The 26,630-nt window shown below is 35.2% G+C and overlaps 1 protein-coding gene across 5 annotated transcripts in view; it reads left to right on the top strand.

Annotated features, from left to right (window-relative positions):
* ODF2L (outer dense fiber of sperm tails 2 like) overlaps positions 1 to 26,630 on the top strand; it is a 67,705-nt gene that overhangs the window by 8,453 nt on the left and 32,622 nt on the right. For 4 of the 5 annotated variants that reach the window (XM_023549412.2, XM_010591140.3, XM_010591141.3 and 1 more), the window contains exons 3-10: positions 1,571 to 1,703; positions 2,396 to 2,524; positions 6,389 to 6,451; positions 6,583 to 6,654; positions 7,260 to 7,376; positions 18,218 to 18,403; positions 23,617 to 23,726; positions 24,878 to 25,013. In XM_023549412.2, the coding sequence (XP_023405180.2) occupies positions 1,571 to 1,703; positions 2,396 to 2,524; positions 6,389 to 6,451; positions 6,583 to 6,654; positions 7,260 to 7,376; positions 18,218 to 18,403; positions 23,617 to 23,726; positions 24,878 to 25,013 (946 nt within the window). The remainder of the gene's footprint in view (positions 1 to 1,570; positions 1,704 to 2,395; positions 2,525 to 6,388; positions 6,452 to 6,582; positions 6,655 to 7,259; positions 7,377 to 18,217; positions 18,404 to 23,616; positions 23,727 to 24,877; positions 25,014 to 26,630) is intronic. The other variant, XM_064282186.1, reaches the window with a different exon arrangement.

Raw genomic sequence — 26,630 nt, 5'->3', positions numbered from 1 at the left:
GCCCCCCCAGCCCCAAATGATCTTTAAATAACATTATTGTCACTAGGGATAGTATATTCCCTATACTTGTTGTAAGTGAAAGTCATATTTCATCATATGTAATCATTCCTGGCTTTCTGCCCATAGTTTTTAATAATGGACAAGTGTCATTTATAACCAGTGTCTTCCTAAGCCACCACTTCAGCCAGTGCTGCTTTAAAAACACAATCCACCTTTTGACATTACCTTTAAGATGCCATCAATTGAAGATGAGCCATTATAGTATGTTCCAAAACGGGGGGGGGGGGGGGGGGGAAGGTCAATTAAACAACAACATGCTTTCTTATCAGTTTATTTATACATATTGTAAAAGTTTCTTCAAGTTTAGGCATAGATTTTTAATCCAAATAACTCTTATGTAAAAGTAAAATATAAGTGAAATTAAATTAGTTAACATATTCCCTGAACTTTTTATATTAAAAGTCCAACTCTTCTGAGCCCATTTTTAACTCAGAGTTGTCTTAACTAGTAAGAGTATTGGTAATACAGTTTCTTAGAAGAAAAATTTTAGCATTAAAATTTATTGGGCTCTCAATTATGTAGAGCAAGCTTACATAACTGGAGTCCTGCTTCTAGAATGTTGCTAAACTTTTCTGCTTCACCAACTTTTTCACCCCTTCCCATGACTCTTTGTTAATAGAATTAAAAAAAATACTGCACCCTTACCTCTGGGATATTCTTCAAGCTTTTGGACACCCATTTTATAAGTTTTGGGTATGTGCAGGCAATGACAGATCAAGACTGCGTCTTGGCTGAAAAGGACTGTAGGAAGCCTCCTGATCTCAGAATGTAAAAATGTGAGGGGGAAAATATATCTTAAAATGATACATAGTAGTACCTAGGCAAAATGTAATAACAAAGACAAATAGTATTAATTTTGTTTTGAATAATAATATATTTTAAAGCCATATGTGAAGAATTTTTAGATATCTGAGTAGTTTAATTTTTTTGTTTTCCATTTGTTTAGCTTATTCATTCTTCTGGAGGAAGTCATTGTAAAGGAAAATAAGTTTCAAGAAAGGATTTGGTAGTAAGGTCTAGAAAGACAAATCTTTCATGTTTGGAGTAGGGGAAAAGGAAAGAAAGAAGAAAAGACATATAGACAGTACATATTTTACAAACCAGAAAGGGGTTTTGAATAATTACCTGTGAAACATAGCACAATGAAACATTGATTGTGGTAGTCTGTGTGTTTTATACATCTTAACATTTTCAAAACTATTTTTCCATGTATAGAAGGTACAGAAAGAAATGTGGAACCATTTCCGTCAAGTTGATTCCTACCTATAGCAACCCTATAGAACAGAATATAACTATCCCATAGGGTTTTCTTGGCTATAATCTTTTAGAAGCAGTTTTCCACTGGGTGGGTCTGAACTGCTTACCTTTAGGTTAGCAGCCAGACACCATGAGTCGGAATCAGCTCAAGGACAATGGATTTTGTTTTTTGGTATATGCTATATTTGCATGAATGTATCACTAGCTGATGTGACAGATTCAACTTGAATTTTATTTGTCCACGTGTAATTAGCCTGAAGCAAGACATCCTAAGTGAAAAGACTGCATTGGAAGCAACGCTTGAGGAAGCTGAGATAGCAACCTGTTCTGTGGAATTACTTTTGCCATTATTTAAGGAAACTGTTGAAAAGATTAGTTTTGAAAATGTGAGTATTTCACATATGAACATTTAATAAAATGAAAAGCTAGTGTAATAATTAGAATGCATAATGAAGTCTCATATCTTAGGTAGGTATGCTCACATACTGTTTTCTGATACTGAAAATGGGAGTTTATCAGTGTTCTTTATTTCTCTCTCATTAAATGTAATCTAAACCCTACTTTTGGTGTTGAGAAAAATTAACCTCAGGCCGGCACTTGATCAGAGATTAAATCAGAAACTCTGTATCTTGGTGCTTGGTTTACCCAGAGTTGAACTGGATCAGCTTTTCTCAAGAGTGAATTTAAAACTAAAATATTCTGAGAGATGAAATATACCTATTTCCTATAGTGTTATGTGGAATAGAAAATTCTGTATTCTGAAATTTCAGCATACTAAAGTTTGAGTTCATGACTTCGAAAAATGGATTGTATTCTTTTGCATTTATTAGAATAAATGCCTGAGATACCTTTAAAGTTTAAGCCCTTGATATGAGTTTATTTTTATTTCATTCTACTTTAATGTGCTGTGTGATCCCATTTACTATTAATAAACTTGGCAAATTTTATTATCACTATGTGCAACAGAATGATTTGTTGTTAGGAAAAATAGTTCTTTAAGAACCTTAATATTGTATTTTAGAGTGTTTTACTTAATGTTATATATTAAAATGCATACATGGTTCTTATATTTTGTCAGGCTAATCTTTTTGCATCCGATTTGAAGGAGATTTCTAAACAGAAGGCAATATTAACAAAGGAATTAGATGCTTTTAAACGTGTAAAGCAAACATTAGAACATCTACTTGGACAGACAGAATACAAACAAGTAAGGCACCAACACTAAGCACTCATTTAATAGTGATATTTCTCACTTCAAGGGTATATTATTAAACTGTTGAAATTAAAATATTGGTGTTATGGATTGAATTGTGTCCCCCCCCCGCCCTCAAAATATGTATTGGAATCTCAACCTGTATACCTGTGGATATGATCCCATTTGGAAGTAGGGTTTTCTTTGTTGTGCCAATGAGACCATATTGGTGTAAGGTGTGTCTTAAACCTAATCACTTTTGAGATATAAAAAGAGCAAATTAGGCATAGAGACAAGCAAGCACAAATGGAGGGGGGTGTTGTGATATTTTTGTTATAGCAGCACTAGCTAACTAAGACAATTGGTATATTTGAAATGGAAATAACTACTTGTTTGAAATGACAGTAATTAACTCTTAATATTTCATAAATAGTTCTATATGAAAACATTGTTTTTATAGAAAATATAAATATTTTTATTTTCTATCTCAAAAGTTTTTATTATTTGTTATTGTCTTAATCAGTGTTTTCTAGAGAAACAGAACCAGTGAGATATATGTATATACACACACACACGGATATGTACATGTATACATAGAGAGAGAGAGAGAGAGAGAGAGATTTACTTCAGGGGATTGGCTCATTTGATTATGGGGGCTGGCAAGGCCAAAATCTGTAGGTCAGGCAGCAGGCTGGAAACTTCTGCAGGCTTGCATCTGAAGATCCATAGGTCAGACAATGGGGGAAGTACAGAGTTGAGAGAGAGAGTGAGTTCTGCCAAAATATCTATTTATAGTGTGGAAACAGACCATACCCTAAGAAAACTCCCTTTTCAACAGACTGATTGATTACATTATAGAAGGTGATTATATTTCGTTATATTACATTATGGAACAGCGACTACTCTAGTGTTTGGCCAAACCGTTGGGAACCGTAGCCTAGCCAAATTGATACATAAAAGTAACCATCACAGTTATACTTCATTTAGCGAATAACAAAATAAAAACTCTTAGAATTTAAGCTCCTGTGTCCATTATTTTTATACATGTGTATATTCTTTTTATAATAGTTTCACTGAGATATAATTTATATACCATACAGTTCACCCATTTAAAATGTATAACGCAGTAGTTTTTAGTATATTCACAGAGTTGTGCAACCATTACCTTAATCAAATTTTGAGCATTTTCATCATTCCAAAAAGAAACCCCATACCCTTTAGCAGTCACCTCCCGTTATTCTCCCCACTGCATACCCTACCCCAGGAAACCATTAATATACTTTCTGTCTCTGTGGACTTGCTTATTCTATACGTATCGTATAAATGGAATCATATAATATGTGGTCTTTTGTGGTTTCCCTTCTTCACTTAACATAGTGTTTTCAAGGTTCATCTATGTTGTAGCACGTACAAGTACTATATTCCCTTTTATTACCGAATGATACTCCATTGTTTAGGTATACCGCATTTGGTTTATCCACCCACCAGGTGATAGGCATTTGGGTTGTTTCCACCTTTTGGCTATTATGAATAATGCTGCTATGAACATTCACTTACAAAGTTGTGGTGTGGACACATGCTTTCATTTCCCTAGAGTGTATACCTAGGACTGGGATTGCTAGCATACATATATTCTTTACATGTACAGATACACAGCTCACACTTATTTCCCTCTGATCTATGAAGAATGCTTCTTCACCTTTTTCCTGCTTCTACATGGTTTGCATGCATAGTATGTCCGCCCATCTCACCAAACCCTGGGGTGGTCAAAGTGGGATGAGAGAATGGTGCCTCGTTTTGAAGAGAAAAACCTGATTTACAGCTTCTGCTCAAACATTCACGAAAACTAAAGCTTAACTTTATAGACACGTGGTCAGGTATGGTATATTGTTATTTAAAAATATTTACAAGAATAAATTGGCATTTTTCTTCTCTATTATTATATTTAACCTGTAGAATAAAGAAATTATACGAGGTCAAGATTCTTAACCTAACATTCTTAATCTGGGGTCTGTGAATCCCCTGAAATTTTATGTAAAATATTCTGTGCGTTGATTAGATACTAGAATTCTATACTGATAATTTTTATTTCTTTGTGATTATCATTTCTTTTGAGTTTTAGGACAAATTAACTTTTGTAATAGGCTGAAAAATCTTGAGCTCGTAACAAAATTATTCTTTGCCTACCTACCTTTTAGTTTTTTCCTATGGTGACATTTTCTCAAAATTGTAAAAATGATCTAATATTACATTTTTTACATGCTCATGATAGAAAATTTAGATAAGTGAAGAAATAATAGCTCCTGTGATCTCACAACCCAGTGAAAAGTTACTGTTATCCAAAAGACCAAGCAAACTGGTTGCCATCGAGTTGATTCTGACTTGTCGCGACCCTACAGGATACAGTAAAACTGCCCTATAGGTTTCCAGAGAGTGGCTGGTGGATTTGAACTGCTGATCTTTCGGTTAGCAGCTGAGGTCTTAACACTGCACTACCAAAAACCAAAACCAAACTTGTTGCCGTCAAGTTGATTCCAACTCATGGCAACCCGATAGGACAGAGTAGAGCTGCCCTGTAGAGTTTGTAAGAAGCGCCTGGTGGATTTGAACTGCTGACCTTTGGTTAGCAGCTGTAGCACTTAACCACTACACCACAAGGGTTTCCACTGGATATTATTAATTTTGTTTTGTATCTCTTTTCCAGCTTTTGGTTCTCTGCCTATATATGTGTTATGTACATTGCTAAAACCATAGTGTCATATTCTTCACATTGTCTTGTAACTTGACTTTTGCACTTAACACTATACCATCAATACTGTCTGCTATATTAAATATTTTTTAAATAGGAGAGATTCTTAACCCGAACTCTCTGGACCCTTACAGAGTCCAAGAATGGGCTTTGTGGAGTCCATGAACCCTCTGAAATTGTATGTAAAATTTTGCATTATATGTACATGCATATATGCTTTTGGGTGAAAAGGATTCATAGCTCTTTGAGATTCTCAAGTAGGAGTAAACCAAAAAAACAAAACAAAACAAAAAACCAAACCCATTGCCGTCGAGTCAATTCTGGCTCAGAGCAACCCTATAGGACAGAGTAGGGCTGCCACATAGGGTTTCCAGGGAGTGGCTGGTGGATTCACACTGTGGACCTTTTGGTTAGCAGCCAAACACTTAACTGCTGTGCCAGCAGGGCCCCCAAGTAGGAGTAGGTCTCCCAAAAACGAATAACCATTCTTCTGCAATCTTATTTAAAATGATTATATAGAATTCTATTAAGGATTTACTGTAATTCACTAACAAATTTCTTGCTGCTAGAATTTGTTGTTTATATTTTTTCTGTATCAATTGATGTAATCATATGACTTTCCTTTTCTATCCTGTTAATATAGTGAGTTACATTGTTCAATTTTTGAACACTGAACTAATCTTATACCTGTTGCTGTCTAGTCATTTCCAACTCATGGGGACATCATGTGTGTCAGAGGAGAACTCCGCTCTGTAGGGTTTTCATTGGCTGTAATCTTATGGAAATAGATTGCTAGGCCTGCCCTCCACAGCGCTGCCAACCGTTCAGTTAGTAGCTAACCACAAACCATTCATACCACCCAGAGACCTAGGTTGTTTATACAGGATTTTTGTGATTTTTATATGTCATTGATTTATACTTTCTGATGCATTCTTTAGAATCTCTAATTTCATAAATTGTGGACAAAAATGCTTTGGAACACTTAGGCAAAAAGCCTTCTGATGGTTAATTTTTTAAAAAATCTGAACTGTATATATTAGTTTCTTGATTGATGCTTATTCCACTTTCTACTTTTTTATATAGAGAAGCATATTTTGTGAACACTGATTTATGACATCCTTTTTTCACAGGTAGGGGACAGGTTATCCAGCATGTTATTAGAGAAGCTAACTGATAATGAAGGTGAAAATACTGTAAGTCTTTACACTTGGTGTCTGTTCTCTCTGATTTTTGTTGTTGTTGTTTGTATGCTTCTTGGTTTTATAAAACTAGCCAGGGTGATCAGGGTGTGATGTTTCTAACTCTTCCATTTTATTTGCTGAAGAATCTTAAGAAGAAGTTACTTGAAAAGGAGACATGTATCCAAGAACTTTCTAGTTTGTTTCAGAATGAAAAGGTAAGCAAGTTTTGACCTTTTGAGCTAAATTAATCATTTTTTTCTTAATATTGATTCTTCTTTCCCTTCTTACCACCTTATCCATCCACATAGCCACCATATTCTCAGAAATAAACACATAAGGATTTATTGAAATCCCAGATTATTTGGATACTTTACAAGTTTTATGTATCAAATGTAACATCATTTTTTAAAAAGTTTTTTAGATTATGTGGTGTTTCAGTCAGGGTACTTGGCATAAGTCACTTTATATTAGAAACTGTGTGTAAGTTTGTGTCGAACTTCAATTTGGGGATAATTTAAGCCATTAAAGAATTTTGGTGTTTGCAAGGGCATTTTTGAAATACCCGTAATTGTACTTTGGAGAACAGAAGGGAGTTTTTTTAAAGATAATTATGAGGAGCCATTAAATAAAGGGAGTGAAGAGAAAACCTCCCCATCGTTTTACAAGCAATACACTTGTAGAGGGGAGGGCAGGTGTAATTACTTGAAAAAATACTTTGCTTTTTATCAGCTTTATAGATTGTGGGTAAATAGAGGTAAAGTTATTTTTGGAATACATCGAATAATATTTTTTTTTGTTTATTCTCTCTTCTATGTTACAGGCAAATGCTTTGAAAGCAGACCGTTTTTCACAGTCAGTAAAAGTAGTACATGAAAGACTGCAACTCCAAATTAATAAGAAGGAAGCAGAGAATGATAAGTTAAAAGAATATATAAAGGTTATAAATATTTATCCATTTTTATAGCTTAGGTGATAAAATTAATGCAAGGCTATAAAGCTCTTCTTTAATCCTGGAATGTGGTGATTTTGAAAAAAATCCAGTTTTAAGTGTTGCCATGGGTAATGCATATTTTAGGCAAATCTTAAGATTTTTGGCTCATCTAAAGATTTGAGTTCAGATCTCAATATAAAAATACTCTTTTTAGTACCAATGCAGGAACGATTTGTAGAAATTGAATTACTTAAAAAAAATTTTCCCCGTTTTATAGTTATTTCATGATTATTGTGGAAAATTTGTAAATTATGCAAAATATAAAAGAAAATAAGAATAACTTAAAAACACTGAAACCACTGTCAGCATTGTTATTGTTGTTTTTAGGTGCCATTGAGTCAGTCCTGACTTAAAGCAACCCTTTGTACAACAGAGCAAAACACTTCCCTGTCCTGCATCATCCTCACAGTCGTTGCCATGTTTGAGCCCATCATTGCAGCCACTGTGTCAATCCATCTCACTGAGAGCCTTCCTCTTTTTTGCTGACCCTCTACTTTACCTAGCGTCATGTCCTTCTCCAGGCACTGGTCCCTCCTGATCACATGTCCAAAGTAAATGAGACAAAGCCTCGCTTGTCTTTGCTTCTAAGGAGCATTCTGGCTGTACTTCTTCCGAGACTGATTTGTTCATTCTTCCGGTAGTCCGTGGTATATTCAATATTCTTTGCCAACACCATAATTCAAAGGTGTCAGTTCTTTAGTCTTCCTTATTCACTGTCCAGTTTTCTCATGCATATGAGGCGACTGAAAATACCATGGCTTAGGTCAGGCACACCTTAGTCCTCAAAGTGACATTTTTGCTTTTTACCACTTTAAAGAAATCTTTTGTAGTACATCTGCCCAGTGTAGATTCCATTCTTTTTACTACATCTATACATGCAGACATACATAACCTCATACATGTTTGGTAAACAGTCAATAGTGTTTTTTTATTTTTGTGTTTGTCAACTAATGATAATACTTTACAATCAGCTAACCTAGCTTTTACAAGTTTTTAGCAATATTATCAAGAGGAATTTTTTTTAGTTTAAACTGAGTGGCTTAAATACTCTTTTGGAAGTCTCACATTTACTTGAGATAACTGAGGTTGCTATGACACAGGCACAAAGTAATTGTCATTATTTTTGTCAAAGGAAAAGAAAGTAGTGTTCCCACTTTTAGAGAAGTGTATAGAGACTCAAGCCCCATTGAGCATGAGAACCTTTTCTTTTTCTTCTTGTGCTTTAGATGTAGGTTTAGAGAGCAAATTGTTGTTGTTAGGTGCTATTGAGTCAGTTCCGACTCTTAGGAACCCTATGTACAACAGAATGAAACACTACCCGATCTTGTGCCATCCTCATGATTGTTGCTATGCTTGAGCCCATTGTTGCAGCCACCCTATCAGTCTATCTCATTAAGGGTCTCCCTCTTTTTCGCTGACCCTCCCCTTTACCAAGTATGATGTCCTTTTCCTGATAATATATCCAAAGTATGTGAGACAAAGTCTCACCATCCTTGCTTCTAAGGAGCGTTCTGGCTGTACTTCTTCCAAGATAGATTTGTTTGTTCTTTTGGCATTCCTTGGTGTATTCAATATTATTTGCCAACACCATAATTCAAAAACATCGATTCTTCTTTGGTCTTCCTTTATCATTGTCCAACTTTTGCATGCATTGTGAAACGATCGAAAACACTATTGCTTGAGTCAGGTGCCCCTGAGCCCTTAAAATGACATCTTTGCTTTTTAACACTTTGAAGAGTCCTTTTGCAATAGATTTTCCCAATGCAATGCATTGTTTGATTTCTTGACCGCTGCTTCTGCTAGTTTCTCATTAACAATTAATGCACATACAGTTTTGTGACCTTGGTTGCCAGCCCCAGTGTCCCAGTGCTCTCCCCTTTTCGATCTTGGGTTTGTCATTTCCATTTGTCCAGCTTTCCTGTCCCCCCTTGCCTTCTCATCCTTGCTGCTGGGCTAGTGTGCCTATTTAGTCTTGAATACATGGTTGAGCTACATGTATTATTGTTTGTTTTATGGGCCTATCTAATCTTTGGCTGAAGGGTGAACCTCAGGAGTAACTTCAGTACTGAGTTAAAAGGGTGTCCAGGGGCCATATTCTCCGAGTTTCTCCAGTCTTTATCAGACAAGTAAGTCTAGTCTTTTTTTTGTGAGTTAGAATTTTGTTCTACATTTTTCTCCAGCTCTCTCTGGGACCCTCTATTGTGATCCCTGTCAGAGCAGTTGGTGTTGGTAGCAAGGCACCATCTAGTTGTGCTGGGCTCAGGCTTGTGGAGGCAGCAGTAGTTGTGGTCCATTAGTCGTTTAGACTAATCTTTGCTTTGTATCTTTGATTTTCTTCATTCTCCTTTGCTCCAGGTGAGGTGGGACCAGTGAAGTATCTTAAGACAGCTGCTTACAAGCTTTTAAGACCCCAGACGCTACTCACCAAAGTAGGATGTAGAACATTTTCTCTATAAGCTATGTTATGCCCGTTGAGCTAGAGTTGAGCTAGATGTCCCCTGAGACCATAGTTCCCTGCCCAGAATGTGAGGACTTCTATTTGCTTTTGTACTCCTGAATCATAGCAGATTTCTGCACCCCCTGGCACGTGTTTGAAGATTGCACTCAGGGTAATTTTTTTTTTTTTGCAAAAAGCTTTTGTCCTTCAAGAGGATCCTAAACAGACCTATGGAGGATGTAAAGTGTGTCCTTTGTTCCCCTACGTGATCTTTTAAGCACTTTCCCTCTTAGATCGCCTGTGTCCTTTGGCATCGGTGTCCTAGGACACTGCAGAAGACCTGGAGTTGGTGTTGTATTGCTCTGTCATGGTAAATACAAGAGCAGTTCATGTGGTTTAACAGATAATCATCTACCACAGTTTATCTTCTTTTCACAACATTTAATTATGTCTTAAAATAGCAATTGAGGAAGTTCTTGAGCATATTTTCTTCAACTAAAACTAAAAGACTACATAATTCTTTTTAAAAGTAAGTCTTATAGAGTTGGAAGCTCTGGTGGCATAGTGGTTAAGAGCTACAGCTGCTAACCAAAAGGTCAGCGGTTCAAATCCACCACGTGGTCCATAGAAACTCTACAGGGCCGTTCTACTCTGTCCTGTAGGGACGCTATGAGTCAGAATCGACTCGACGGCAATAGGGTTGGCTTTTTGTTTTTTATAGAGTTATTTTTTATATCTATAATTATTTGGAGAAAGACCGTAAGGCTAAGATTTTGCCAAGACATTCTCCTAATTCTTTTAAGTTCAGATTCCTTTATAAAAATGCTACTGTTTATAAATGGTTAAAAGAACTTGTGTTAGGTTACTGGTTTTTCTGCATTCCCTCTCACACACACATTTTTGGAATGTAAGGCAATAAATGGGGTTCACAATTCAGTTCCTTGATTTAGTTTTAGCAAAATGTTTTTAGAGTATGACAGTGAACTCAGTTTGCAGCATAATTCTTAGTTTTGGAAACATAAATTATTAAGTCAGTGCATTATATTGGGCCTTTTAAAATTTTGAATTACATTGTAGTTCTCTGACAGCTATTTCAGAGAGACATATAATACTTTGAACCAATTTCCCTTTCTAGATCTTTGTAATGCAGCAATTAGAGTGAGAATATTTTTTGTATTTTTGTGGGAGACAGAGAATGATTATAATGTGCAACACATTTAGTTGTTTGGAAGTAGGAAAAATCAAATAGTTGATTTTAAATATGTGTCCATTCATTTGGCAAAAGACTGTAAGAGATTATTTTGAAACTAAAAAAAAGTTTTTTTTAATTATTTAAGAACTAACAGTGCTTTAGTGTGGGATTTCATAAATCTAATGAGAAAAGGCTTGGCTTGAACCTTGTTAAAAAAAATTCACTTTACCTTTGGAATTTAAAAAGGCTTTTTACTTAAGTGTAAAAGCAAAACTAAACCCAATGCTGTTGAGTTGATTCCAGCTCATAGCAACCCTATAGGAAGAGTAGAACTGTCCCGAAGGGTTTTCAAGGAGTGGCTGGCGGATTAGAATTTCGGACCTTTTAATTACTAGGCTGCCAGAGCGCCACCTGTGTAGCAACTCTTATTAATGGTGTGATAGTGACACCCTGTGGCTTCTTGCAGGAATGGCAGTTGTATTCCCTGTAGAGTCTTGGCTTCTCTCATGTAGACTTATGCTGCTCTTACTTGTTTTCTCTCAAATACTTATTCAAATGTTTTATGGGAGTTTTTAGTTTAAGGTATGTCTTTAAAGACAAGTTAAGAACGTGTTGGTTCTTAATCTACCTAGTCTACCTTCAAAGAGAAAAAATATCTCAGTATTACTGCAAGTGAAGAAGCATATATATGTTTTCTAATCCAAGGAGCTGCTGGTAGATTCGAACTGCTGACCTTTTGGTTAGCAGCCAAAGTCTTAACCACTATGCCACCAGGGTTTCCTTTTAATTATATAGTTAAGTAGAAAAGCTCCCCCCCTTTTTTTTTTAACTGAAAATCCTTTGAAATATTTTTGATTAAAATGACTGAGAAATAGGAGGTCAGAATCTAAATTTTGTAATAATTTCATTTTCTCTTCAATATTACACAGCTTTCAAAAAATGTAAAAGTGTTAAAGAAATATCTTAAAATACTTTGAAATAAAAACATGAGACTTATCATGCTAAATTACATCTGTCATTCACCCAGCCTAATATTCTGTTTCTTGTTATGTCACCAAGGGATGCATCAAGGACATGGCCATGCCAGTTAACACCATCAAACTCAGCACAGTATCGCTTATTGATCTGATAGTCGTCAATTTGTATAAACCTGTGTTTACTTTCAGAGCCCCCCAGATTTACTGCTTACTGGGTAAAGCAACGTTTGCATTGTCCTTTAATGTAACTTTTTCAAGTGTCAAGGCACGTCCCCTAATTCTAGCAAATTCAAACTTGGTCGCTGTTCATCTTGTCTATATCCTTCATGATCTATAGGTTTTGATCATATCTCCTTTAACCTTTTATCTTTTTAAACTAAAGAATCCTAATAAATTTGGGAGCTACCAATTCCTTTGAGCTTTGCATATCTAGTGTTTGGATTGTCTCAAGCTCAATTAATTTTGTTGTTGTTGTTATTCTACAGTTTTAACTACAGTAACTAGTACTATGTGTAATATTCTAGATGGGAAATAAAATTAAAAAACTTTTTTAATTTCTTTTTTTGTATATATTTTTTTAAAATAGTACTTTAGATGAAAGTTTACAGAACAAACTGGTTTCTCATTTAACAGTTAGTACACGTATTGTTTTATGACACTGGTTAACAACCCCATGACGACATGTCAACACTCTCCCTTCTCAACCTTGGGTTCCCTATTACTAGCTTTCGGGTCACCTCCTGCCTTCCAGTCCTTGCCCTTGGGCTGGTGTGCCCCTTTAATCTCATTTTGTTTTATGGGCCTGTCCAATCTTTGGCTGAAGGGTGAACCTCAGGAGTGACTTCATTACTGAGTTGAAAGGGTGTCTCGGGGGCCATACTTTCAGGGTTTCTCCAATCTTTGTCAGGCCAGTAAGTCTGATCTTTCTTTTTGAGTTAGAATTTTGTTCTACATTTTTCTCCAGTTCTGTCCAGGACTCTTTATTGTGATCCCTGTCAGAGCAGTCAGGCAGTAGCTGGGCACCATCAAGTTGTACTGGACTCAGGCTGGTGGAGGCTGTGGTAGATGTGGTCCATTGGTCCTTTAGACTAATCTTTCCCTTGTATCTTTAATTTTCTTCATTCTTCCTTGCTCTGAAGGGGTGAGACCAGTGGAGTATCTTAGATGGCCACTAACAGGCTTTTAAGACCTCAGATGCTATTTACCAAAGTGGAATGTAGAACATATTCTTTATTAACTATGTTATGCCAACAGAGTTAGATGTTCCCCGAGACCATGGTCCCCACAGCCCTCAGCCCAGCAATTCAGCCCCTCATGGAGTTTGGAAGTGTCTATGGAGCTTCCATGACCTTGCCTTGTACAAGTTGTGCTGGCTTCCCCAGTATTGTGTACTATCTTACCCTTCATCAAAGTTACTACTTACCTATTGTCTATTTAGTGTTTTTCCATCCCTACCCCTTCCTTCCCTCGTGACCATCAAAGATTGTTTCTTTTTGTGTGTAAATCTTTTCATGAGTTTTTACAGTAATGGTCTCAGACAATATTTGTCCTTTTGTGATTGACTTATTTCACTCAGTATATATAATGTCCTCCAGAGTCATCCATGTTATGAGGTGCTTCTCAGATTCACCACTGTTCTGTATAGTTGTGCAATACCACAGTTTGTTTGTACCGCAGTTTATCCATTCATCTGTTGAGGGGGATCTAGGTTGTTTCCATCTTTTTGCTATCGTGAACAATGCTGCAATGAACATGGGTATGCATATGTGTATTAGTGTGACAACTCTTATTTCTCTAGGATATATTCCTAGGAGTGGGATTGCTGGATCATATGGTATTTCTATTTCTAGCTTTCTAAGGAAGCACCGTATCATTTTCCAAAATGGTTGTATCATTTTGCATTCCGACAATCAGTGCATAAGAGTTCCAATCTCCCTGCAGCCTCTCCAACATTTGTGATTTTCTGTTTTTTTGATTTGTGCCAGTAATGCCAGGGTGAGACAGTATCTCATTCTGGTTTTGATTTGCATTTTTCTAATGGCTGACATTTCCTCATGTGTCTGTTGGCGCCTTGAATGTCTTCTTTGGTAAAGTGTCTGTTCTTTTCCTTTGCTCATTTTTCAATTGAATTATTTGTCTTTTTGTTGTAGAGGTGTTGGATTTTCATGTACATTTTAGAGATTCGACCTTTATCTGATTTGCAATAGCCAAAAATTCTTTCCCAGTCTGTAGGTTCTCTTTTTACTCTTTTTGAAGTCTTTTGATGAGCGTAAGTGTTTAATTTTTAGAAGACCCCAGTTGTCTAGCTTATGTTCTGGAGTTTGTGTGTTGTTGGTTGGGGTTTGTGTACTATTAATGTCAAGTATTAGGACCCCTAGTGTTGATCCCTTTTTGTCTTCTATGAACTTAATAAATTGTTTTTGGCTTTATATTTATGTCTTTGATCCATTTTGAATTAGTTTTTGTATATGGTATGAGGTATGGGCCCTGTTTCATTTTTTTGCAGATGGACATCCAGTTTTGCCCAGCACCATTTGTTTAAAAGACTGTCTTTTCCCCATTTGATGGACTTTGGGCCCTTGTGGGAGATCAGGTAGCCATACGTGAATAGATTTACATCTGGGTTCTCAATTCTTTTTTTTTCTCAATTCTGTTCCACTGGTCAATGTATCTATTGCTGAACCAGCATCAGGCTGTTTTGACTGCCGTAGCTGTATAATAGGTTCTGAGGTCAGGTAGTGCAAGTTCTCTTACTTTATTCTTCTTCAGTAGTGCTTTACTTATTTGGGGCTTCTTGCCTTTCCATATAAAGTTAATGATAAGTTTTTCCATCTCTTTAAAGAATGTTGTTATTTTGATCGGTATTGCATTGTATTTGTAAATTGCTTTGGGTAGGCTTGTCATTCTCACAATGTTGAGTCTACTTATCCATGAGGGTGGTATGTTTTTCCATTTATGTAGATCTCTTTAGGTTTCTTGCAGTAGTGTTTTGTAGTTTTCTTTGTATAGCTCTTTTACATCCCTGGTTAGATTTATCTGTAAGTATTTTATTTTTTCAGGGGTTGTTATAAATGGTATTTCCATGATTTTCTTTTCATCCTTCTCTTTATTGTACTATAGGGAGCCAGCTGATTTCTGTGTGTTTATCTTGTATCATGCTACTCTGCTGAATCTTTCTATTAGTTCCAGTAGCTTTCTCGTGAAGTCTTTTGGGTTTCTATGTATAGTATCATATCATATGCAAATAGGGACAGTTTAACTTCATTACCAAATTGGATGCCCTTTATTTCTTTTTCTTGCCTTATTGCTCTAGTTAGGACTTCCAGCACAATGTTAAGTAGGAATGGTGATAAAGGGCATCCTTTTCTTGTTCCTGTTCTCAAAGGGAATGTTTTCAGCCACTGTCCATTAAGAATGGTTGGTTTTGCATAGCTGCCCTTTATTATGTTGAGAAATTTCCCCTCTATACCTATTTTATTGAGAGTTTTTATCAGGAATGGGTGTTGGACTTTGTCAAATGCCTTTTCTGCACCAATTGAGATGATCGTGTGATTCTTTTCTTTCCTTTTATTTATGGGGTGGATTACGCTGCTTTATTTTCTAATGTTGAACCATCCTTGCATACCTGGTATGAATCCTACTTGGTCGTGGTGTATTATTTTTTCGATATGATGCTGAATCCTATTGGCTAGAATTTTGTTGAGAATTTATGTATCTATATTCATGAGGGATATTGGCCTGTAATTTTCTTTTTCTGTGGTGTCTTTGCCTGGTTTTGGTATCAGGGTTATGCTGGCTTCATAGAATGAATTCAGAAGTATCCCTTTCTCGTCTATGTTCTGAAATAGTTTGAGTAGTACTGGTGTAAGCTCTTCTCTGAATGTTTGGTAGAATTCTCCAGTGAAGCCATCTGGGCCAGGGCTTTTTTTTGTTGGGAGTTTTTTTGTTACCTTTTCAATCTCTTCCCTTGTTATGGGTCTGTTCATATTTTCAACATTGTTTTGTGTTGGATTGGGTAGGTAGTGTGTTTCCAGAAATTTGTCCATTTCCTCTAGGTTTTCAAATTTGTTGAAGATAGTTTTTCATAATACTCTGTTATGATCCTTTTTATTTCAGCTGAGTCTGTTGTAATGAGCCCCATTTCATTTCTTATTTGGGTTATTTGCTTCCTGTCTTGTTTTTCTTTTGTCATTTTGGCCAGTGGTTTGTTGATTTTGTTGACACTTTGAAAGAACCAACTTTTGGTTTTGTTGATTCTATTGGTTTTCTGTTCTCTATTTCATTTATTTCTGCTCTGATCTTTACTATTTCTTTTCTTCTGGTGCCTGTGGGCTTCTTTTGCTGTTCTGTCCCTACTTGTTCAAGTTGTATAGCTAATGTTTTGACCCTTCTTTTTTGATGTGTGCATCTATTGCAACAAATTGACCTCTGAGGACTGCCTTTGCTGTGTTCCAAAGGTTTTGGTAAGATGTGTTTTCATTCTTGTTTGATCCTAGAATTTTTTGATTCAGTCTTTGATTTCTTGTATTGCCCAGTGGTTTTTAAATAAAGTGTTGTTCAATTTCCATGTAATTGATTTTTTTCCTTGCTCTTCCTGTTAATTTTTACTTTGATTGTGTTGTGATCAGAGAAGATATTTGTATTATTTCAGTGTTTTGGATTTTGTTGAAGGTTGCTCTGTGGCCTAAGATGTGGTCTATTCTGGAGAATGTTCCATGTGCATTGTAAAAGAGTGTTGCAGCTGTTGGGTGGAGTGTTCTATATGTGTCTATGAGGTCAAGTTGGCTGATTGTGCCCTTTAGCTCTTCTGTATCTTTGCTGAGTTTCTTTGTAGATGTTCTGTCCATTACCGAGAGTGGCGTGTTGAAGTCTCCCACTATTTATCGTGGAACTGTTAATTTCTCTTTTCAGTGCTGTTAGAGTTTGTTTTATGTATTTTGGAGCCCTGTCACTGAGCGCATAGGTGTTTATTATGGTTAAGTCTTCATGATGGATCATCCATTTAATCATTATATAGTGCCCTTTGTCTTCTATGGTGGATTTTGTTTTAAAGTCTATTTTATCCGACATTAGTATTTCCACTCCTGCTCTTTTTTGGTAGCTATTTGCTTGATATATTTTTTTCCCATCATTTGATTTTTAATAAATTTACGTTTTTTTTCCTCAGGTGTGTCTCTTGGAGACAGCATATTGATGGATCCTGTTTTTTGTCCATTCTGTTACTCTCTGTCTCTTTATGGGTCCATTTAGGCCATTTACGTTCAGTGTAATTATTGATAGGTGTGAGTTTATTGCTGTCATTTTGTATTGCTTTTTTTTGTGGTGCTAGCATTGTCTTTGTTCCTCTTACTTCCTGTGCTGAATTCCTTTTGTTTGTGGGTTTCTTTTTCATTTCTTTTGTTTTTGTAGATTTTGTTTTTATTGAGATTTTATGTTTTTCTTCATTTTGATACGTAGTTTTGTTAACTTTCTTTGTTTTTACCTTGAAATTTGCCCTTATCTTCCTAGATTTGAACCAGTCTATTATTATTTGGTATCACCTTGCCTTTCTCTCTCTCGCTATTAGAAAGTTCTATACCTACACTGTTTATTCCCTCTTTTATTGTTCTGACATTGTTGTCATTTATAAATTTACCTCTTTGGTTCCTTGTTGTAATTCTTTTGGTTTTGGATAGTCCTTGAGAGTTCATTTCCTAGGTTGGTAGCTGGCTGGTACAATCTTCTCTCCTAGATTCAGTCTATGATGTTGTTTGTTCTCAGAATGAAGGACTCCCTTTAATAATTCTTGTAAGTTTGGCTTGGTTTTTACATATTCTGTTAATTTCTGTTTATCTGGAAGTGTACTAATTTCATCATCATATTTGAAAGAGAGTTTTGTAGGAAAAAAAAATTTAATCACAAAAAATTTTTTTAATGAAGTTAGTGTTTGTACCGTAATCATTAATATTAGTGTTTTTAATAAGTAGCTTTGGTTTTGTGTAGACATATATTTTAAATATGCATTCTGTAACTGGTTACAAATAAGCATTGGTAAAATCATATTTCTCTACTGTTTTGCTTTTTATTAACCTTATGATTGTTTTGATAACATCTGTCTGGAAGATTTTTTACATATTTTTATAATGTTTACATAAATATTAGAGTCATAAAATGATTTAATTGTTGCTTTTTTTTTTTTTAGAGCTTAGAAACAAAGATAGCTAAATGGAATTTACAATTGAGAAAGAATAAGCATGAGGCCGTAGTGATCAAAGAATCAAGTAAGCAAAAAGCCATAGCTCTGAAGAAGGCATCTAAAGCTTACAAAAAAAGGCTTGAACATTTTATGGAAAACATTGAAAACCTTACTTCCCAAATTAGAGACCAGGTGAGTATATATATTATTTTTTTTAAAGATATATTTTTTGTTTTTAGTTAAGTTTGTGTAGTTAATGTCATGATGCTTAATATCATAATTTTATTCTTCTCTTAATGCTCCTGATACTAGACAAACATTCTTTACACTCTATGCTTCAGTATCCTATTTTCAAAGATATCAAATTTGTGTGTTAAATTGTATCAGCATTTCCTTTGGAATGTTACTTAAAGGAGATATCAAGTTGTATCCCCCCCACACACAAAAGACTTCTATGGCCAACTAACTAAAGGTAACACTTCACATAAATTCTCCCTTGGAAATTTACATTGTATGTTAGCATATTAAAGGTTCAGAGGAGTCCTTCAGTAGTGCAGTGCAATTAAGTCTGTGGAACTCAAGAGTTTCCCACACTTGTTTAACCACAGAACTCTTCTTTTTCCCACAAAACAACTCTTGGAACTGGCTGTAAGGAACATCAGTTTGAGAAATGCTGATTTATGTTATTAGGCCATATGACTTTATCCAGTAATTTACTTCATTTACTGTCTGTAATGCATTTAAACCCATATGCTGACGTAAAGACACCATGTGAAAGATATCTTTGGTTGTAGTATACAGTTGAAAAATGGACTTAATCCTTTGTTGTTTTTAATGAATTGTATTTATTCAATTGCCAATTACTAAAACATTTACACTTTTTAATGCCTCTCTGGTATCGTACCTCTTAAGAACTTGTGTTAAGGCTTATAGAATTATTAGAGGCTTTTAGAAATGAAAACAGACTTGTACAAGAGCTTGTGTAAACAAAACAACTTAATATTTTATAATCTTAATTGTTAACATTTTTAAGGCTCTAATATTTAACCTATATTCAAAAGAATTTAGATAAAAGAATTAAAGACCAGGTTCAAAGTCTAGAAGGTTGTAGATATGGTTAAATATCTGAAGATATTGTTGAGTGGTAAAAACTAATTGAGTCATTAACATTCTTGGAGTTTTCCTATTTAAATATCATCTGTGTCCCAGATTTTAGTATAGGAAGACTCTGCCACTTGTTAACCTTGTGACTTTGGGTAAGTTATTTAACCATTCTAAATTCTAAATTTATAAAATGGGGCATGTTATGGATTGAATTATGTCCCTTCAAAGTATGTGTTGTAAATCCTAACTTCCGTGCCTGTGGTTATAATCCCATTTAGGAATGGGTTGTCTGTGTTATGTTAATGAGGCAAGATTAGTGTAGGGTCTATCTTGAGTCAGTCTCTTTTGAGATATAAAAGAGATTTAAGCAAGCTAGGAAACAGATGGGGAAAGAGAAATGCCAAGCCACATGAAGACTGCCCAGGAGCAGAAGCTCAGAATAGACAAACACCTTCCTCCAGAGCTGACAGAGAGAGAAAGCCTTCCCCTGAAGCCAGCACCCTGAATTTGGATTTCTAGACTCCTAAACTTTGAGAGGAGCCCTGGTTAAGAGCTCAGGTTGCTAACGAAAAAGTCAGCAGTTCGAATCTACCAGCTTCTCCTTGGAAACCCAATGGGGCAGTTCTACTCTGTCCTATAGGGTCACTATGAAAACTGTGAGAAAATAAAATTCAGTTTGTTAAAGACACTCACTTGTGGTATGTCTGTTACAGCAGCACTAGATAACTAAGACAGGGCACAATAATAATACCTATCGTATGATTGTGTTGTTGTTGTTGTTAGGTGCCATCGAGTCGGTTCCTACTCAATGACCCTGTGTACAGCAGAATGAGACACTGCGCAGTCCTACACCATCCTCACAATTGTTGCTATGTTTGAGCCCATCGTTTTAGCCACTGTGTCAGTCCATCTTGTCAAGGGTCATCATCTCTTTTACTGACCCTCTACTTTACCAAGCATGATGTCCTTCTCCAGGGACTGGTCCCTCCTGATAACATGTCCAAAGTACGTGAGACGAAGTCTTGCCATCCTCACTTCTAAGGAGCATTCTTGCTGTACTTTTTCCAAGACAGACTTTCATTCTTCTGGCATTCTGTGGTATATTCAGTATTCTTTGCCCACATTATAATTCAAAGGCATCAATTCTTCTCTGGTTCTTTACTCATTGTCCAGCTTTCACATACATATGGGGTGATTGAAAATACCATGGCTTGGGTCAGGTGCACCTTAGTCCTCAAAGTGACGTCTTTGCTTTTTAACACTTAAAAAAAAGGCCCGTTGCTGTGGCGTCGATTCCAACTCCAAGGAGGAATAAATGAAAAAAATCTATGTCAAAGCATAGTGCCTAGCCACACTACATTTTTGCCATAATAACCACCTTTTTTGAGTCCCTGGGTGGTGCAAATTGTTAAGTGCTTGGCTGCTAACCGAAAGTTTGGAGGTTCAAGTATAACCCAGGCACCTCAAAAGAAGGGCCTGCCCATTTATTTATGAAAAATCAGCCATTGAAAACCCTATAAAGCGTGGTTCCATTTTGACACACGTGGGGTTTGCCATATTTGCCGTCAACTGGATGGCAGCTGGTAACCTTTCTGTTCATCAGCAGAAATGGTTTGTTCCTTTTTTTGCCCTGTTTGTTTACTGTTGCCTCTAGCTGAAATATTCTTCCTGGGCTGGCGATAAGTGCTTCTTTTTTTAATCATTCAGATGTGTTTTTAACTGACATCTCTTCAGAAAGGTCTTCCCTGACCACTCCTTTTGAAGTAGGCCCACAACAATTAGTCATATCACCATGTTAAATTTTCTTTATAGCACTTAATACTTACTAGAGTCTGAAATTATTTCATTTGTTAATTAGTTTACTAATTTTTTAAACTATTTCCCTCTGCTGGAATATAAGCCCTGGGAAGCAGGCATTTCCTTTTCCCATTTACCTCTGAATGCCATTGTTTAAAACAGTGTCTTAAGTCCAAAGACACGAACAGTTTAGCAACAATACAAGGGCTAAATAATAGATCATATCAAAGATGTCAAATTTGCATATTATAATACATATCTACATAATGCCTGAAATTTGCCAAGCACTACAGAGAGGTCAAGGAGAATGAGGACTTGCGAAGGTCCATGGTCTTTGATAGTTAAACCCATTCGAAGGCAGCAGTGGTTCAGTGGTAGAATTCTTGCCTTCCTTGCAGGAGACCTGGGTTCAATTCCCAGCCAGTGAGCCAGTGCACCTCAAGTGCAGCCACCTGTCTGTCAGTGGAGATTTGCATGTTGCTGTGATGCTGAACAGATTTCAGGAGACCTTCCAGACTAAGACAGGCTAGGAAGAAAGGCCTGACAATCTACTTCTGAAAATCAACGAGTAAAAACCCTATGGATCACACTGGTTCCACCCCATTGTTCACGGGGTCTCCATGAGCAGGGGGCCAACTTGGTTACTGCTAACAATCAAGGCAAGTTACCAGTTCAGGTACAGTTTGAATGCAGTGGAAGGAAGGGTGAAGGGAGCTTTTGCTTTATATCTGCATGTTTACAAGGACAGATGAAAAAAGAAATGAAGATGTTTAAAGTGCTGGGGAAAACTGATTCTGACATTTAGTACCCAAGAGCCTGGGATGTTAAATGCTTTGTAACAGGGATCTGGTACACTGAAGAATTATCCCATTTTCTTCTTTGAAAATTTGACGGATTCTAAATTAGCTTCTGGTGGCTAAGATGTGCCATTTCCTTAAAGCAAAGAAAAAAGGTAGGCCACCTCAGAATGTCTCCAGGAAAATGATTCCGTCACAGGCTGGTTCCTACATTCTAAGAATGTCATACTAATTAGCTATGTAAGTTACATACCTTTTGGCTATAATCCCCTGAGAAAGTAGTATATCAATTGCTTTCTATAAAGATAAAATTTCTAAATATTTTAATTACATCATAATTTAAATACTCAACTTATATTTCATAATGTATATTAAATTTTATTTTTGATAAAATATGAAAATAATACTAACCTTCAATATATCAAAAATATTACTGTGAAAAAATATAAACAGAAAATATCTTACACATAGTAAAAACGGCCAAACCCGTTGCCCTCAAGTCGATTCCAACTCGTAGTGACCCTATAGGACAGAGTAGAACTGCCCCATAGAGTTTCCAAGGAGCACCTGGTGGATTTGAACTGCTGAACTTTTGGTTAGCAGCTGTAGCACTTAGCTGCTACACCATCAGTGTTTCCTTACACATAATAGATGTTCAATAAATACTTGTTCAGTGAATAAATGAATGAATGATGGAAGGAAACAAGGAGTACCCAATAAATGTTAGCTTTTGTCATTACTACTTCTGGGTCTTCTGATTAGTAATTACTGGCACTGTTGCCATTTCAGTGCAGTTTGTTTTTCTGTAGAATGCAGACAAGGGGCACAATGGTTACAGCTCTTTAGGTGAATCTTCAAAGGGCTGATTCATTTGACACTTATTTATTGAGTGCCTACTGTGTGCCAGGCACTGTTCGAGATCCTAGAAATACTTGTTCCAGAACCAAAAGACCAGACTTGCTGCCACCAAGTCAACTGTGATACATAGCGACCCTATAGGACAGAGTAGAACTGCCCTGTATGGTTTCCAAGGAGCAGCTCGTAGATTTGAACTGCTGACATTTTGGTTAACAGCTGAGTTCGTAACCACTACACCAAAACAACAGTGAACGAAATAAGCAAAATCCATACTTCATGGAGCTCACATTCAAACTGGATAAGTTACTACTACCATGTTCACCTCTTTTTTTTTGGTAGTAGCAGTATTCAAAGGCTGACAGGGTGACCTCTACCAAACAGAGCCTGGTGTCATTATAACAAAGATGAATAAGCTGTATGGTTAAATGCCATGGAGATGTGGGTTTGATGATAGTTTCTACATACACCATAGAGGTCTTCTTTCTTCCTCTGATGTTTATGTGGTAGTTAGCATCTTCTGTATATAGGAGGCAAAAAAAAAAAGTCCAGTAAATAGAAAGGGAATTAATATGAAGCATTATTTGAAAATGGTTGCATCAGCATCCTTTAAAATGATCAAGTTGCAAGTGCCACTATGTGCATATAACATATTAGTAATATAGAGTTTTTATTAATATTCACTTTAAAACTTTCCTGCTTTTAGAGTAGTACACTGCAATTTTCTCGTAATAAAAGCTCTATACTTTATAGGATGAGTATTTCCTTATTTGTAATACATTTGTGTTTACGTCCCTGAACAAAACAAAAACATTCTTCAGTTACAATGTGAGTACTTTATGTATTTTTTAGGAAGCCAAGTTGTCTGAAACAATTTCAGCTTCCACTGCTTGGAAAAATCATTACGAGAAAGTTATAATAGAAAAAACCGAGTTGGAGGTTCAGATCGAAACACTGAAAAAGTAAGGGGGAAAAACAAACAAACAAACTTAGAATCTTTCTGTTTAGTATTTTCTGTTCTCCTCAATTTTGAATGGTTTGTATGTTCGTCCTTCTGTGTTACATGTGGTAAAGGTGCTGTCTATCTAATTTATTTTTGCTATTTGTAATTCTATAAACTTTTCCTGTTTTACTTTACTATAAAAATGCAAAAAAAAAAAATCACCCATTAAAAGTGCATTGGTGTTCACATTTTGAAATTTTGAACTTGTAGGTCAGTATATGCTATTTGAGTGTATGTCATCTAGCACATGTAGTAACTTAATACTAATTTTGTCTTAAGATGGAAGTGATATTTCTCTATTAAATAAGAACGTGCAATAAGTGGGTATATGTTAAAACATTTATACTATAATGTATAAATGCTTTCAAAATCTTAAAAAGTATTATTCCTTAATTAAAATTCCTTAAAACTGTATAACAAAGATAATAAATGAATAAAAATACATATATTTTGTGATTTGAAATTTGTTATAGATAAGCTAACAATAATGAACCCTGAATATTTACTTATTAAATGTTTTGTTTCCTGAATATTCTCATTTTTATCATTGAAAACCTGCATATATAATTTTTTTCTAAATATTAATTATTATTGCCTCCCTTGATCCTCTTATTAAACTTTGCTCTGAAACTGTTGTGTGTACATGAATAAGTGTGTGAATGAGACAGACAGAGAAGCATACCTGTAGGTAATAATTCAGACATTGTATTGAATCCAGAAAAGAATATTGTATAATTTTTTGTTGACATCATCAATGGGCAGTTGTTTCTAATTCCAGATAACACCAGTTTGCTTAAACTATTTTTGTGTTTATCAGACATCATTAAAATATGGGCAAAGGAAATGGAGAAAAGATAAATGAAAGAGAGAGAAAAGAAAGATGTTTAGATTGTGGCCATAGCAGAGACTTGCAGCAGCTGGTTTAGCTGTCACTTCTGTGATAACTCTTTAGCTTATTTCTTCCTATTGCTCTTGTTCTATTAATTCTAGTAACTTTTTACATGTTTCCTATTTGAAACAGTGCACCCTATTAGAATGATTTCAATCAAATGTATTATTTGAATAAAAATTTCTATGACTTTTGTAAAATGTATCATTCATTTTATAAAGGCAAATCACTAATCTTTTGGAAGACCTGAAGAAAATGGAAGACCATGGAAAAAATTCATGTGAAGAAATTCTTAGACAACTTCAGTCCATTGAACATGAAAATGAAACTGTCAATCTTGAGAATACAAAATTAAAGGTAATATATATATTTATGTGCATGTACTTGTACATGTATTATGTAATAACAACTTAGTCTACTCAGTAGAAGCAGCTTGAAGTAATGAAGTATGTTTAGTATAGTGCTCTTATTTTGTCCTTTATGTGTCTCAGAGTAGTAGAATATCATTATAATGAGTAACTTTTTTTATATGTATATTTATGTGCATGTACTTGTACATGTATTATGTAATAACAACTTAGTCTACTCAGTAGAAGTAGCTTGAAGTAATGAAGTATGTTTAGTATAGTGCTCTTATTTTGTCCTTTATGTGTCTCAGAGTAGTAGAATATCATTATAATGAGTAACTTTTAAAACTACTTATATGTCTGTTTCTGAATATCTGTATTAGATACCCATATTACATGCACACATATATGTATTTCATTGTCAGTAGTTGATACACAAATACATGTTAAAAATTTGTTTTCAACAGTACCAAATAAGATTTAGAAAGTTAAATAACCGTCTCTGTCTCAACTTAAAAAAAAAAAAAAACTATTTACTATCTAATTTTAGCACTTAAGTGAATCATCCAAAATCATGTTGACTTTAATGTATAAGATTATTTCTAGGTGTCATGGTTACGATAGGATACAACCTCAAGCCTGGTCTGTTTGAAACCAGAAAGTATGTTCTTGGCTTCTTCATAACCAGAAGGAATTTTCCAACTTAGCGGAAACCCAAGGGGTGATTAGTTTGTATGTGTAACAGAAAAGTGATGGGAAAGAAGCTTTTTCTTTCTGAGAAAAAGATTTTTAAGTTTTCAGACAACCAGATGAGACTTGACTAAAGGTGATGGCATGACTTTTGCTTCCATAATACTGCTTTTAGAGAACATAAAATAGAAGACAGAAAAGAATTTTTTTAAACCGTGAAATAAAATTTGTGTACGCAGGATTAGTAATAGTATATTAGTCGCTTAGAGTACATTTTAGAGAAACTTGTAAAATAAGCATTTAACATTGTTTTGCTGTTTATAATAGTTTGACTTTATCACTGCATTTAGACTTAGCTTAAAAAATGTGCATTTATTCTATGTACTGAGAAGTCTTGAATGTAGATAATTTATGTGGTACTTGAGAGAAAAGTTACCTTTAGTATTAAGAAAGAAATGCTAAGACTTTATTTCTTTTAAGGGTTAAGTTTTATTTTACATTAGAAATTTATTCATTTCTTTTTCTTGTAAAAATTACTACAATTACTTGCTTAAAATTTTGTTGACATTATGTAAAAATTATAATGAACTATTTTTATGAGTTTGTTTATGGAAAAAGAAACTAGAAATTTAAAAGATTATCACCAAAGAAAATCATCGTAACAAAATGATGGTATTCCAGGCTTTAAGTTTCTTAACTGTTACTTAGAAAGATTATTTTCTAAAAGAAAATTGGAGATGCACCCAAATCTCTTTACCTTTTTCTAAACCTATGTTTCGCTACATATGGAAAGTGCCATGTACCAGAGAGAGAATTTTATTCATTGTATGTTTTGTCATATGTCCCCAGGGGCCAGCTTATTTTCTAGGTACTGATCTGTCTATGTAGGAGATGTACAGTGTGTAGTAATTAAAGATTGATTAATATATATGACAGA

This window comes from Loxodonta africana, chromosome 3 (genome assembly GCF_030014295.1).
Source record: "Loxodonta africana isolate mLoxAfr1 chromosome 3, mLoxAfr1.hap2, whole genome shotgun sequence".
In the NCBI taxonomy this organism is placed as follows: Eukaryota; Metazoa; Chordata; class Mammalia; order Proboscidea; family Elephantidae; genus Loxodonta; species Loxodonta africana.
This window is presented reverse-complemented; position numbering and strand designations above follow the sequence as displayed.